Here is a 15,888-nt window from a genome sequence, read left to right on the forward strand (position 1 = left end):
TATATATCAGTTAATATCTTATATGTTTTTATGTAGAGTGATGTGGTTCTTGGTTGGTTAATTGTGTCTGTGTTGGATATACACTCGAGAGTCAAAACAATGAAAAGAATATGCTGTTGTCATAGCCCTAGTAATGAGTAGAGCTAGGACAACAGCATATTCTTTTTTTGTTCTGACTCTCAAGTGTGTATCCGTCGATATCTTATATGCTTTTATATAGAGTTATGTGGTTCTCAGTTGATTAACTGTGTCTAACTGTGTCGGATATATACTCGAGTCAAAACAATGATAAGAATATTCTGTCGTCATAGTAATGAGCCACTTATAGGAACAGTTATTTCCTATTGAAGAAAGTTTTTTTTAGCTAGAGTTATGCCCCTTTTTATAAAGGCTTAAAATCCTAATATCTCAGTGGCCATGGTACAAGTCTACATTCTTAAAAAAAGATTTTTCCTTTTTTTTTTTTTTTTTTTATTATAGCTATTTCAGCACTTGAAATGCTCCTTAGAACAGAGGTTTCCAAAGTTTTCGAACAGAAGCGGGGAGGCAGAGGCATGCTGCTGACGTTTTAGAGCTACGTGGGCCAAAATAAAAATAAAAAAGTCACCTGGACGTGTTTTATACTGTTTTGCTTGTTATCTTTGCTTTTTAGTAAAACTGATCCTCCAAAACCCGATTCTTTTAACCATTTTCTAAAATAAAGACCACCACAGTATTTTCACCCGTTTCCATTTAAAAATTTTTTCCTGAATATTTTTAGGTTTTCCCCAAGAGCTCCATGGACCAGATCAGAGACCTCTGCCATAGAATGACAAATTCATGTCTACAGTAATGAGTCAAACCTGTAGGAACAGCTATTTCCCTTTTGATAGAGATATTTTAGCTAGAGTTATGACCCTTAGAAGCCTCGGTGCAAGTCCATAATCCCCTCGCTCCATGAAAAAAACAAAAATAATGAAAAGTTTTTTATATGATGCAAAGAAAAAATTGTACACCAAAAATTATGGAAATTGATCAAGTTGTTATAAAGAAAGTACTTTTTAAGTGAACGAGTATTTCCAATTCTTCCCTCTCCATGTGAAGAATGGCTTTCTAAAATCTCGCCAAAGTTTGAATTATTTGGAATTATTTCCCTAATACTGCAAAACGGTGTAGAAAAATTGTTGACAATTGTTTAGCCATAAAATTTGATTTTTTACTTGATCAATTTTTTTACTTGACTTTTGGTGTATGCTATGTTCTTCCTATTATGGATACATACACCATAAAGATTTATTTTTGGTATTTTTATTTTTTCATAGAGGGGAAGGAGTTATAGACTTGCCCTGAAACCTGAGCTAAAATAATAATGATAAAAAAAAGGGGGGAGGATTCCCAAATCTTGTTGCAAGCAAAAGATTTTGTAGCAAGTCTCATATCAACATGTTGAAAATTAAGACCAGATTTCTAATTTGCTAGCTAAAAGTGCTATCGTCAACAGCATTTCCCCTAATACAGTGGTTTGACGAAATTTCCCCTCAAACCTCATCCACTAAAATTGATATTGTGTGCAAGGATAAGGTTTGCAAATTTTGACTAATATTTTATCAAAAGAAAATCATAATTTTATTATTTAATATAATTTGTAAGGAAAATTACATATGTAATCAAGAAACAAATCAGTTTTTTGTCTACTTCATATAGTCACCACTCATCAAGGCTCAGAGGCCACTCAAGGACAAGGGTTAATGCATACTTTAATGGAAATTTGATCATTTATTTTAGAGGACAACTCTTCAAGAAACTGTTCATATGGTACTCACTGATAGTTGTTACATTTCCTTGTTTAATACGGTTAACGAACATGTTCAGTTTAGGTCCTAAACTTTAGAAAGTTCTGAATTCGTGGTTCTATAAATGGTTGGATTAAATCTATTCAGCCATGTATTAAATAGCCACGTTAATCCTAAAATGAAAGCAAGTACATTGCAAAAAAAATAATAAACAAAAAACAAACACAAAAGAGTAATATGTAGTCAATACACTAATTTTTTTATCTAAATAGTTTCTCCCATCCCCTGGAATATTGTCTCGCACCCCAAGTTGGAAATATCTACCATAATAGAGAAGGTGCTACATGGAAATGTAAATTTTCATACTCTTTTTACATTAATAATACGTTTTTACCTGTATGGGAACAGTGTATTTACTTGTGTGTTTAATCTATATATACATGTTTCATTTACTGTCTTTATAGACTTCTTAGTTCTTGTCAAGAATTCCTCCTGTATTAACAAAACTAAAATAAAGAAAAATCTGTATGATTTACATGAGGAAACAAAAAAAAAAAAAAAAAAAAAAAAAAAAAAAAAACCTTCCAAAAATTACAGAATTTGATGAAGTAGTTTTATTTTCATAAAGAAAACCATTTTAAAATGATTAATGGGAATTTGTAGGCATTGCAACATAAATCTCACAAGCTGGAATTCTAAGTTATCTCCCTTTGTTTTTAAGATTGTTTTCAAAATGGTGAACAAGACAGTTGCATTTTTGTAATTTATAAAATTAGATTTTCTTATTTAAAACTCAAACTAGTTGTTCAATTTACATGATTTTTTAAAAAATATATTTTAGTTTCATTATGGATATGTACATAAACTTTTTCTTTATTCTTGGTTTTAATATAGGGGGGATTCTGGACAAGAACCAGCATCATTAACTCTAAGCATTCATAAGAGTCTAACTCAGACTCTTTACAAAACTTCTAACTGCAGAAAACTGCTTTTGATACGCTTTAGTACTGATCACAAGGATTTTACTATTATTATTATAATCATCTATACTATTAATAAGATTCTAAATGTTTATTTATTTATGTGTGTGTATATATACCAATAAAACTTTCGAACGGATACACCGAATTGAAAAATTCTTTTCTTCCCTGAAAGGTGTGAGTCCCTAGATTGTCCTTATATATGGTTTGTAACAAACAACGCAGAGTCACACAAAAAGCTCAAAATAAGGGTTTTTGGGCCGTTTTGTGCAATTGTCGAAAAAGTTACCTGCCCATGTCAACGGAATTTAGCACTGTCTGTATACAGTCGTGGTAACATCTTTTGGCATACGGACAGGACTTGTGGCGCAATGAATAACATGCCTGACTATGGATTAGAAGATTCCAGGTTCGAATCCTGGCAAGTTCGTAATAATTTTAACCATTTTATCCAATGTTTATTCATTATCCTTACCCTTAGTTCACAGGGTATTTTTGTTTTTTTCAGTGATTTTGTTTTGTGCATATGGGAATTTCACATACTCCAAGTTCATAGGATAAGCGTTGATGGTAAGACGATGTTGAGTGTACTTGATTTTGTGTTCATAATAAAAAAATAAGTACATATAAATATCATACCCGTGTATTATGTAGATCCACAGCTTCCAAAAATAGTTGTCGACTTAATTCTTCAAGAGCATTTGTCTCTCCTTTTAGTTGACCAACATCTGTTAATCACGATTAAGGAAGAAATCGTTTTGCTTTGGCACACACAAAAATAAAAGATCTGAAAAAGTCTCTCAAAAAAATCAGTTGATCTTGTAAAAAAAAAGCAAAGAAACAGTGCAGATTTTTCTACAATGCTTAAAAGATCATTTGGTATACATGGATCATATTGTGTACATTCTATTGTCTCCCTACAAGGGCAAAGTTAGATACAAGATCAGATTTTAATGTGGGACAAATTCAGCCGCTCGGAAAGTGGCACTCTAAATCAGGATATAAAATTGCCTCGCTCTAGAAAGATTTCTATTTCACTAACAAAGGCTGGAAAAGACGAAGTATAGTATAAGAACAAATATTTGACTTTGCTCCCTAGCCAAAGGTGTAATCTCCAAGAAAATTGACTGACAAATTATATAGGGTGTTCATAAAGTCTGAACAAAAAGATTTCCACACAGAGAAATCAGTAAAGAACCTACTTTTATCTTTCTAAAAATGTATGTTTTCTTGGAAGAAATTAAGAGAAAAGGTAAAAATGGAGGTGTGATTAAATATTGTCATTAAGACCAAAACCCACCAAACCATAGCTCCATTATTTGTTTGCATCCTCGGAAAAACCAAGCTTCATCATTCACTCACATGTAACATGGAACTATGGATAGAACTTGTATTATTTGGATTAACCAGACTAATATTTTCATCTTGAGTGTTATTTGCACAACGTTTCGGTCGATGTAACCTCCAATCTTCTTCAGGTGTAGGTTGGTTGGTTGGTTGGTTGTTTTACGGCATATCAACCTTTTTCAGGTTATTTAATGCCGAATCTAGTTATTTTGAGGAACGATTTTTAATGGAGTATATTTTTTTTTTAAGTCAGATTCTATTTAACCCATAGTTGGGACCTTAACAGGTACTACCACTCCGGGTCAGAGTGGACCTGGGAGCGATGGCAATTAAAGGGTGGCTCCACGCTCTCTAAGGCCCGCAAGGTGGGGCCTCACCATCGGATATAGTTTTAGGTCATATCCAGGACCTTCAGGTGTAGGAGTCGCCATGTTTGGTAAAAGAAAAGGGAGTTAACTATACTTCCAAGGTTTCGTAATTCTGTTCTGGTTTAAAATAAATTTAAAAAAAAAAATAAAAAATAAAAAAAATAATTTTCCTGATGAAGATTCTGTTATGAATTGAAATATCAATTTAATTTTAATAAATAAATATTTTTATTTATTGAAAGAGATCCTGCACTTGTTTGGTTTTTAAACAGTTAAATTTTTGAATTTTGTATTCCAATATCAACAGTGCTTACTAATAACTGGATTTTCTATTATTTAACACATATGCGCACGACCTGTGCCTCCTACTGTATGACATCTAAACCTTATACTTCACCAACATCTGAAGAAAGACATGCCAAGCCTTACCATCGCCATCATGGCATGTAAAAAAGAAAAAAATGGATTTTCCAGATGAAGATTGTTATGAATCAAAATATCGAATTTAATTTTAATAAATAAATATGTTTATTTATTGAAAGAGATTCTACACTTGTTTGGTCTTTAAATTGTTAAATTATTGATTTTGTATTACAAAAAATTATAAAGCCAATAAAAATATTAAGCAAACACCAGGAGATATTATTTCTAGTGTTTGGTTGATTAATCAGAATCGGAGCTTTTTAGTGTATTGAAATCAGGAAAATTTTAGCCTATTTTTCGATGCCAAAACCGATTCCTTAAATTATCTTTTTTTTATTTATTTGATTTTGGTTAAAGAAAAATGTTCTACTGCTTGCAGTAAGATTAAAATAATAAATATTTATTGATTTTAAATTTCTAGTAAGATTAAATCTCCAGATCATCTCACAAGTGTTTTTATGTTTGAGAAAATATATGCACATTTAAGATGTGTTTTTACGGTAATCAGGACAAAATAACAATTTTATAGTTAAATATTTAGATATTTATAAAGAATCGGAATTGGAGATTGTATCGGAATTGGGAAAAATATTGGAATCGTCCCATAACTAATTATTTCCAAATTATTTCTAACAAAAAGGGGGGAATTAAAGTTTAATTGGATCCATTAACCAATCGTAAGTTCTTAAAAAAAAAAAAAAAAACAAATTTACAAAACAAGGATGAGGAGGATGTTGTAGTTTTTTTTTTAAACATTGTGTGTTTAGCGTTAAAGGATTTTTTTTACGGCAATGCAATGTAATTTCTTTTTCCTCCGCCACTTGTACGCTTTTACAAGTCTTTGAAAATATTGAATAATAATTTTTTTTATTACTTGTTGAGCGTACAGGGTGTTGTTAGCATGGAATCAGTTTTCGAGATTAAAATCCAATTGTCAAGGATAACGTTAGAAATAAAAAAAAATAAATAAAAATAAGAAAATTTTGGTCCTATTGTTTTTTTTCTCTCTAGTCGGCGTTATTGGAATGAACGCAGATGACGCCAAATCAATTTTGATTTAAAATTTTTTTTTTAAGTTCAACTTTTTAACTCATATATGTACATATAAATATTTTTTATTTTATTTATTTGTTATTTTCTTTATTATTTATTTATTTCCTATTTATTATTCATTTATTATATTTTATTATTTTCTATTTCAGTTTAAATTTAATCATTTTTTTAATGTTTTATTTCCATGTCTAATTAGTAAAGGAGAAGAACTCTCATGACAAAGATGTCGATGAAACATAATTGTTAAATCAGGTGTTGTTGCATGGTATCTATTTTTAATGAGATTTAGTTTGTTTTTTCATTTTTTTTTGTTTTCGATTTTATTTATTTTAATATATTATTGATCGAAATCATACAAACAATCATCCCTCATTTTAAAAATTCAGAACTGCACGGACATATTTGTTGCAACAGGATAAGACGGGGGAGAAGCTCATGAAACTTGTCTATATACACAAGATCAAACTTAATTCATTCCCGCACGAATCATATCTCCAAGATAGCAAAAGGAATCCACAACTTACAATTTTTGCAGACCATCCATAGAGAACTCTGTACAGGACCTATTTTAATCTTTCTAAAAATGTAAATATATTTCCTTAAAAGAATTTTTTTTTTTAAAAAAAAAGGCAAAATGGATGGGGATTAAATAAAAGGTTCAGTTTGAAATTTCATACAGATTCTCAGAGTTCAACAAGATTCACTTGAAGTGAAGAGGTTTTTTTTTTTTTTTTTTTTTACACAGTGATCACCACTTATCAAGGCCCGGAAGCCACTCAGGGATAAGGGTTATTGCAAGTACATTGCGTTAGTGTGGAGATTTGATGAAGTGTTTACTTAAGGGGGCGATTCATTAGGAATTTGTTAACGTTGGACTTGAAGACATCCAAGTTGTAGCCCGGTGGGAAGCAGGCAGACGGAATAGAGTTCCACAGGCGTGCTGTTCTAAGAAAGAAGCCTTGTTCATGGAATCCGCGTTTTGATTTAGGCACAGATATAGAGTGGGGGAAATTTTTCACAGTGGATTCAGCTAGACGGGTGTTTTTTGTGAAAGATTGGCGAGGGGGGACCAGAGATTGGAGTTCAGACGAGCACCTACCATGGAAATAACGATAAAACAAGGATAGGCTCGCAACGTCTCTTCTGTGGGAGAGAGGTTGCAGGGTAGAGAAAAGGGCATCCCCCACCAAGCCACGAAGTCTATTTTACATCTAATATGAATAATAAAATTGAATAACATTTATGACTTCGTTTAAACATTCTCCTAAAAACAAGAAATAAGGATACTCTCAGAAGTGCCAGTTGTGGCAACATTTCGGAACATTCCAAAAAATCCACCTTGATTTTTATTTAAAGCAGCCTGACGTAAATTTTCCCGAACAGCTAGAGCAACCCTGAAAAAGAAAGCACGCAAGAAAAAATACAAAAATTAAATCTGCTAAACAACAAAATGTACATGTAAGTAACTTTGTTGGCATTCCGGCATATTCCTGGAGACATTTCATTGTTTCATTACTTCCCCTGTTTTCTAGATGGTGATAGATGAGTCGGTGTCACCAACGAAAGACCTTCTAACAGATATTATGTATTATAATATTTATTAACATTTTATATGAAAATAAGTGAAACAATGAGAACAATTCTTTTATTTAATAAATGTGTAATATTTATTTCTTGTAATTAAATTAACTTTCTTTTTTATGTGAAACATTCTTACAAGTTAAATAAACATACATTTTTTTACAGAAAAGTATAATTCTTACACAAAACGACTTATAATACAAATACTACTACTAATAATAATACTAAAGAATTCGTCTAAGAATGTGGTAAATTTCTTTAGCTAAAATTTCTGTGGAAGAGATTTCGTCGGGGACGCCAAATCATCTATCACCGTCTAGAAGACAGGGGAAGTAATGCAACAATGATATGTCTTGAGAAATATTCCGGAATGCCTCTTTGTTTTTAATTTTGTTACATCAAATATTGATTCTATATTCGGTGTGTGTGCAAAAAGTCTCTACCAAACTCCTCTCTGAATATTTGGTCTGCAGAGTTGAAATTTGATGTATAGAATATTAGGACTTGAAGCACACTTTCGATTTGATTTTTAACTGGCAAAAATAGCTACTAAAGGGTCATGATTGAAAACAAACAGTTGACCTTGACAGAAGTAAATTGATTAATTTCTGAGCATGCATACATAAGCATTTTTTTTTTTTTAGCTTAAAGTCGCTTAATTTTTAACCTTTTTATCCATTAGATCATTATTTTTTATTTTTTTTATTTATTTTTTTTTTACACGGTGGTCACCACTTATCAAGACCCGGAAGCCACTCAGGGATAAGGGTTATTGCAAATACAGTACGTTAGTGTGGAGATTTATTGAAGTGCTTACTTGAGGTGGCGGTTCATTAGGAATTTGTTTACATTGGACTTGAACACATCCAGGTTGTAGTCAGATGGGAAGCAGGCAGACGGAATAGAGTTCCACAGGCATGCAGTTCTAAGAAAGAAGCTTTGTTCATGGAATCTACGTTTTGATTTAGGCACAGATAAAGAGTGGGGAAAATTTTTGACAGTGGATTCAGCTAGACGGGTGTTTTTTGTGAAAGATTGGCGAGGGAGGACCAGAGATTGGAGTTCAGATGAGCACCTGCCATGGAAATAACGATAAAACAAGGATAGGCTCGCAACGTCTCTTCTGTGGGAGAGAGGTTGCAGGGAAGAGAAAAGGGCATCCCCCACTAAGCCACAAAGTCTATTTTGTACTTTGTCAAGGCAGGATAGGCTGATTTTAGCAACTCCTCCCCAGATATGGCAGCAGTATTTCATCCTTGGACGTACTTGGCTTGAATATAGATAGAGAATTGCATCAGTAGTGAGATATCTTTTGGAGCGGTAGAAGGATCCAACCATCTTTCCAGCGACCTTGGCAACAGACTTGATGTACGTGTTCAATTTCAGATCAAGAGTAAAGGACAAACCCAGAAGCTTGTCAAAACATGGGGCTTCTCCGAGACGAGAGCCATCCGTTTCAATTGATGCCAGATGGGGATAAGAGCGTTGATGATGTAAAGATAGGAGTTTGGTTTTAGATGCATTAAAGGTAACCAGCCACGTCTTCCCCCACTGAACCACACGCTCGAGATCAGAGGAGAGAGAATCAGAGAGAACTTTGTCATTTACAGCCTTTGATGTGTTGCCATAGATGGTGGTGTCATCAGCATAGATGTCAACGAATGATTTAAGTATGTGTTTAGGGAGATCATTGATGTAGATCAGGAAGAGAGTTGGGCCCAGGATTGACCCTTGCAGGCCTCTGATTTTTGTCCATCGACCACTACTCTTATGAGCCTATCGGAGAGAAATGATTTAATGATTGAGAAAACATTTCCAGTTATACCGTAGCTGGAAATCTTGTGAAGTAGGCCCTTATGCCATACCTTATCGAAGGCCTTTTATATGTCAAGAGCAATTGCCCTAGAAAGGAAGCCTTTGTCAAGAGATTCACTAATCCTGTGAGATATAACCGTTAGCACATCTGCGGTAGATCTTGCAGAACGGAAACCATATTGTGTGTCACTAAGAAGGTTATTTCTGCTGAGGTGGTTGACTATTTCTCTATTTAATGTGGATTCCAGCAACTTACTCATAACACACAGGAGACTTATTGGCCTGTACTGAGAGGGAGATGACTTATCACCTGAATTCTTAAATACAGGGCATACTAATGAGGTTTTCCAGGGAGTATGAATTTTGGAATATATATTCTAAAAAAAAGATATTGTGAGTAACATGGACAGATTGTTTTTTTTTATATAAATTTTGCTATTTAAGAGGTGTGCTCTTCCCATCCAAATTTTCTAAATAAGTTAGATACAAAAAAAAAAAAAAAAAATTAAGAAAAGAATTGCTCTACTTTTTAATTTTGAGTTATCTTAATAGATTTTTTAAAGAATTGGAGAGCGCATGTAAGCATCAGTAATATATATGTGATTAGTTAAATCATAAACTATGAAACTTATTATTATGAATTATGCTATAAAAAACAAAGTAATATTATCATAGTGAAAAAAAAAAAAAGACATAATAGTGATAATCATTCAATCCCAAGCAACATATGATTTTCTTGCTAGACAGATATAAAACAATTTCAAGCTTTTTTTTTTTTTTTTTTTTTTTTTTAAATATAAACTTTATACAGCCATTGATTTCAACACAATTAATTTGTGAATTTTTCAAGAAACTTATTTTGGTTCTTATCCATAATTCTGTCTATATTATAAACCCAAGTACATTTCCATAATGAAACGAAAATATCATAAGCCAAAAATCATGAAAATTGATTAAGTAGTTTTATTTTTAAATAAGAAAATGTAATTTTATGAGTAAAAGAAGAGTGGCTGTTTTATCATCCATTTTGAACACAAGCTTTCTTAAAAAAAAAAAAAAAAAAAAAAAAAAAAAAAAAAAAAAAAAAGATAACCCAATAATTCAAACTTGCAAGATTTATGCTTACAAATTCCCATTAATCACTTAAAAATCATTTTCTTTATAAAAATAAAACTACTTGATCAACTTGGATAATTTTTAAAATATTATATTTTATGACATTTTTGTTTTGTCATGGTTATGTATATTCTACAGATTTTTCTTCATTTTTAATATTAATGTACTTAAATTCTGGACAAGCACCCCCAATTTTTTTTTTCAAGATTTTATTTGGTTTTAAAGAAAAATCTAAACTTTATACAGCTATCGATTACAGCACAACTGATTGTAAATTTTTGAAGGATTTTGTTTTGGTTAAGTTTGTTACATGAGGCTAAAAATTAAAACTTGTTCACATCTCAGAATCTCTTACCGTTTCTTTTTCATGACGATCATATCCATCGTCTGTATAAGTCTCTTTTCTATAGACTGTATATCTGCTTCTGTTATGTGTCTGCAAGGGATAAAAGAAAACAGAGGGATTATAGCATTAAAATAAAAAGACTAAATCCAAAAGTAATATATTTCTGCTCATTATATCTCTCTTCCTTTCTCTTTGCAGCTAAGGTTTAAATAGTATTACTATCTGGGGCAATATTTCCTTTCACTGATAATGGATTATTCTAATCTATTACCTTATTTTTTTTATGCATCACAAAGTTTCAACTAAGGGTATATGTCATTTCTGAATTTGGATCAAGTAAAGATTAGATACCCCGTAGCAGAAGACAAAGATTATCAAACATTTCAAGTGGCGCCAGTTGTTCAACCTTGACATTGCCGTTGGTTGTTGTAAACACATCAAGTAGCAAACATGGTCGAATGGTCGAGAGCAAGATTTTTTAAAAAATATATTTACAAAACTTTTTAAGATTTAAAAGAAAAAATATATATTTACAAAACATTTTCTTTAATATTAAATATTTACAAAACTTTTAAGGATTAAAAAACAAAAAAAAAATAAAAAAAACTTTTTTCTATTTACACAAAAATTAAAATAAATGGGTGTCTTTCTGAGTGCAGTTTTTTAATATATTTACAGAACTTTAATAAAACTAATAATAATAATAATTATAATAAAAATAAAAAGAATGAACTACATTCATTACAAAACATTAGAAACTGAAAATTTCGGACGCTAAACTTACTCGTACTTAATTTGTCTTTATGGAGAAGTAAGCAAATAGCAAATTTTTTTTGGGTTTTTTTTTTTTTTAAATAAAAATGAAAATTCTAAAAAGATTTGTATCTTGTGATACCACACTTCATCTTTATAAAAATAAAAGTCATAAAAGATATGTGAATAAAATATATTTTTTTAAATCTCGATTGTTTATACTTGTGATTTTATTATGCATAAAAATTGCCTCAGTTTAGAAGGATTTCTTTTTCACTGACCACCTACATACATCACACTTTAAATATTGAATTGTATTAAAAATGCACAAAAAAAAAAAAAAAACACTGTACATAAAAAATTAATCTTGATCGCAAAAATCCAAACAAGTCAGTTATTTTATATTTGTTTCTGCCATTAAAAAGTTTGGTTATAATAATTTTATTTAATTTTTTTTTTAAATTATGTATTTTTTAATTGACATCATCTGAAATTCTCAGTTATAATGTTGGTTTATTATTTTACGACCTGCTCCAGCATAGTATAAACACCCCCAGCCACCCCATGTTAACGGTTTTTGAGGTTGGGGGTGTTTATTCCGAAAGCTGTTCTTAACATAGGGGGGTTGGAGTGTTTATAATATGCTGGGGCACATCGTAAAAATTTATAATTTATTTATATTATTATTATTATTATTATCATTATTATAATAGTTTTATTAAAAAGTTCTGTAAATACAAAAAAAGAACGCACTGAGAAAGACACTCATTTATTTAAATATATTTTGTTTAAATACGTTCGTTTTATTACTTACATTAAAAAGTTTTGCGTAAATCGAAAAAAGTTTTTTTTTTTTAATCCTTAAAAGTTTTGTAAATATTTAATATTGAAGAAAATGTTTTGCAAATATATATTTTTTCTTTAAAAGTTTTGTAAATATTTTTTAACAAATCTTGCTCGCGAACATTCGACCATGTCTGCTATTTGACGTGTTTACAAACAACCAATGGCAATGTCAAGGTCGAACAACTGGTGCCACTTAAAATGTTCGACAATCTTTGTCTTCTGCTACGGGGTATCTAATCTTTACTGGATCCCTGAATTTTTCAGATGAGGATTGGTTATTCGTAATATTTGGATTCATCGGACTACTGTTCTCATCGAGTGTGATTTTCACAACGTTTCGCTCAATGTAACCTCCGACCTACTTTAGGTGTAGCTTGTTAAACTCAGGAATGTTTCTGTTGAACTCAAGAATTTTGTCCACAAGAACCCGTGGCGCAGTGGTTAGAGTACTTGATAAAATCAATTGTAAAAAGTGATATTCTCCTGAAGGTTGAAGGTTCAATCCTCAGTGTGTGTGACCGAAAAATACGATTGGGAATTACTTAGGACCTCTATCCACTCATGGCTGATGGAACAAGAACACGCTACCCCCCATGAAGTGAATAAAGGGTTCCACTTGAAATTCCATCAAAATTCCTGAGTTCGACAAGATACACCTGAAGAAGGTCAGAGGTTACATCGATCGAAATGTGAAAATCACACTCAAGATGAAAACAGTAGTTCGATGAATCCAAATAAAGGTATATGTATTATGTTTAGACGTTCTTACAGAATTTTTAATTTTGATTTCAAATTATGTACTTTTTTTGTTATAATACCTTTACTTTATATATTATTTTAAAGAGCATTTTTCGATCTATCTAATCATTTGAATTACAATTGTCTTTTCAGAACGTTGAATACAAAATGGAAAACAAAAAAAGCAAATTTGCGCTATTTTCTTATTTCAATTCAAGCTAGGTTGAAAAGTTGCTGAAACAGCTTGTGATATCACTGAAAGCGTTTGACCCAGGAAACAATACTGAATGTACAGCACATTGGTGGTTTAAGAAATTTTGTGGCGTGACAAAAGTATTGAAAATGATGAGCATAGATAGTGGTTGGCCATCGGATGTTGACGACGATCAATTAAAAGCTTTAGTTGACGCCAATCCATACACAACTGTTTGAGAACTTGCTTCTGAATTAGATGGAAAATATAAGATGATTTCCAACCAATTGAGAGAGATGTGAAAGACAAAAACACTTGATAAATGGGTGCCTCATGAATTGAACGACAAGCAAAAGAAACGCCGTTCTGAAGTGTCATTTTCCCTTTTTTTATACAACAAAAATGACCTATTTCTCGACTGGGTTGTGACTTGCAATGAAAACTGGATTCTTTATGACAATTGGTGACACTCAGCTCAGTGGTTAGACGCCAATGAAGCTCCATGAGACTTCCAGAAATCAGAATTGCACCAAAAGAAGGCCGTGCTGACTGTTTGGTGGTCTGCAACCTGCCTCATCCATTAGTGTTTTGGATGCAGGTGAAACCATTATGGCAGAGAAGTACTGTCAACAAATGGATGAAATGCATCAGAAACTTTGACAATAACACTCAGCATTAGTCAACAGAAAAGGCCCAATTCTCCTCCACAACAATGCCGACCGCATGTTGCTAAACCGGACTTTGCAGAAGTTGAATGAATTGGGCTATGCAACTCTGCCTCATTCGCCATACTCTCAAAACCTCTCACCTACCGACTACCACTTTTTTAAGCATCTCAACAACTTTCCGTGTGAGAAATGCTTCAAAAACCTAAGTGATACAAAAAACGCCTTCAGCAACTTAATCGCCACCAGAACGCAAGATTTTTACATTACTGGCATGACTACACTTGTTCTGCATTGGAAAAAATGTGTTGATTTTGATGGTGCATATTTCAGTCCTCTCTCTCTCGCTTTCTTTGTCCATGTATTTGCTTCCATAGTCTCATGCTCGCTCACTGTTCTGTAAAACCTCCAAGTTCATGCCTACATGCTTGTTTGTTTATGCAGAAAACAAAGTGTAATAATATAGTAAATGAAGTATCATACATGTAAAAAATGGAAAAAAAAAAAAACAATTGATTTGTTTTATGATAAAATGATTGCAGTGTTTAGAGAGAGCGGCCATGTTTGTTAAGGTCTAGTATGTTCGTTTATTTAAGATGTGTAATCCTGAATAAGCGATTTGTCAACTTGCAGCCAATTAGAATTGCTGGAACTGAATAAGGGACAAATTATTATTTTTGTAATGGGAAAAAGAAAGGTAATGGTTTGTGTATGAGTTTATGAGCCAATTACAAAGATGGACAGGCCAGTGTATGTATAATGTGTATATAAGTTCCAAGTGTTGACTGGTGGTGGTATGAGGACTTTAGATTTAGAGGGAAAAGTAGTAACTACTTCCTCTAAAGATGGGGGAGATTGTGATGATGGAGCTCCTAGGATACAATGTAGGATTTTATTATAACGACTAAATATGTCTAAAATGTTGTTCTAAAGTTACATAAAGGAGTGGCTAATAGTGTAAACATAATACATTTGTATGTGGCGTCTTGTTGCAAACCTACGATATTTTGGGGAATTTCTGCAATCAAAATACTATATATGGAGATAATTAATAAATACTGAAAATTTAATTAAGATTAAATAATTCTGATTTTTTTGTAGGTTTTTCTTCAACTAAAAAATATTTAAGTTTTCGTTCGGTTAAAAAATTGTAAGGTGCATTTCATCTCAGGAAGCCAATATCTTCAGACAGTCTAATCTGGTAACACCAGAGGAAAGATGGGTCTTTGGGTATCTTAGCTAAAGGATTGTGTTGATTGGATTTATGTTCCAATTTGGTAAAAATCCCATTTTGCATATCTGTTATTCAACTAAGAAAACGAGTACCAATTTAACCTTTTCCAAAAGAAAATAAACATTTGTTAATAGTCAATCCTAACCTAAAAGGAAAATATGATTAATTCTTTGTTTTTAGATAATGAGTTGATTCTGCATAGAAGTTTGATAATTAGAGGGTTTGAGTTTTTTGTTATTTAGCAATATAAGAACGGAGAGGGAATCTGAAAATATTAGGAATTTTTTGTTAGATTAAGGTTAATGGCACATACTTCAGCAGTAAAAATGGAACTTTCTACTGGAAGGACCTTTTTTTAGAGTTGTTCTATCTGAAATGGCAGTGCATGACACTCAACTGTGGTTTTTGGAGCTGCCAGTAAAAATTTGAAGATGGTCAGAGTATTTCAAAGAATATTACTGTTTTTTTTCTTGGTAGGTATTAGAGTGGGTTTTTCCCTTTTCAGAGTTTGTTTAGTAGCAGAAGTAGTTCGTTCAAATTTGTTTTCAAACCATGACGGTTCCTTTGGATTCATTTTTATCCAATGGTTGTTTGCATGATTACATTTTTTATTTTTTTTATTAATCTACTTTGGAGGTAGAGGATGTTTTTGTTGTTA

At 31.9% G+C, this 15,888-nt stretch overlaps 1 protein-coding gene across 1 annotated transcript in view; it reads right to left on the minus strand.

Annotated features, from left to right (window-relative positions):
• Positions 1-15,888, minus strand: part of LOC145277919 (Golgi pH regulator-like) — a 104,799-nt gene that overhangs the window by 37,723 nt on the left and 51,188 nt on the right. Inside the window, exons 7-9 of the mRNA XM_080129986.1 lie at positions 10,811-10,891; positions 7,231-7,337; positions 3,392-3,480 (exon numbers count right to left, since the gene is read on the minus strand). Coding sequence (XP_079986112.1) covers positions 3,392-3,480; positions 7,231-7,337; positions 10,811-10,891 — 277 coding nt within the window. The remainder of the gene's footprint in view (positions 1-3,391; positions 3,481-7,230; positions 7,338-10,810; positions 10,892-15,888) is intronic.

The sequence above is a fragment of the Euprymna scolopes genome, chromosome 6 (assembly GCF_053919585.1).
Source record: "Euprymna scolopes isolate OS-2025 chromosome 6, ASM5391958v1, whole genome shotgun sequence".
Lineage (NCBI taxonomy): Eukaryota > Metazoa > Mollusca > Cephalopoda > Sepiida > Sepiolidae > Euprymna > Euprymna scolopes.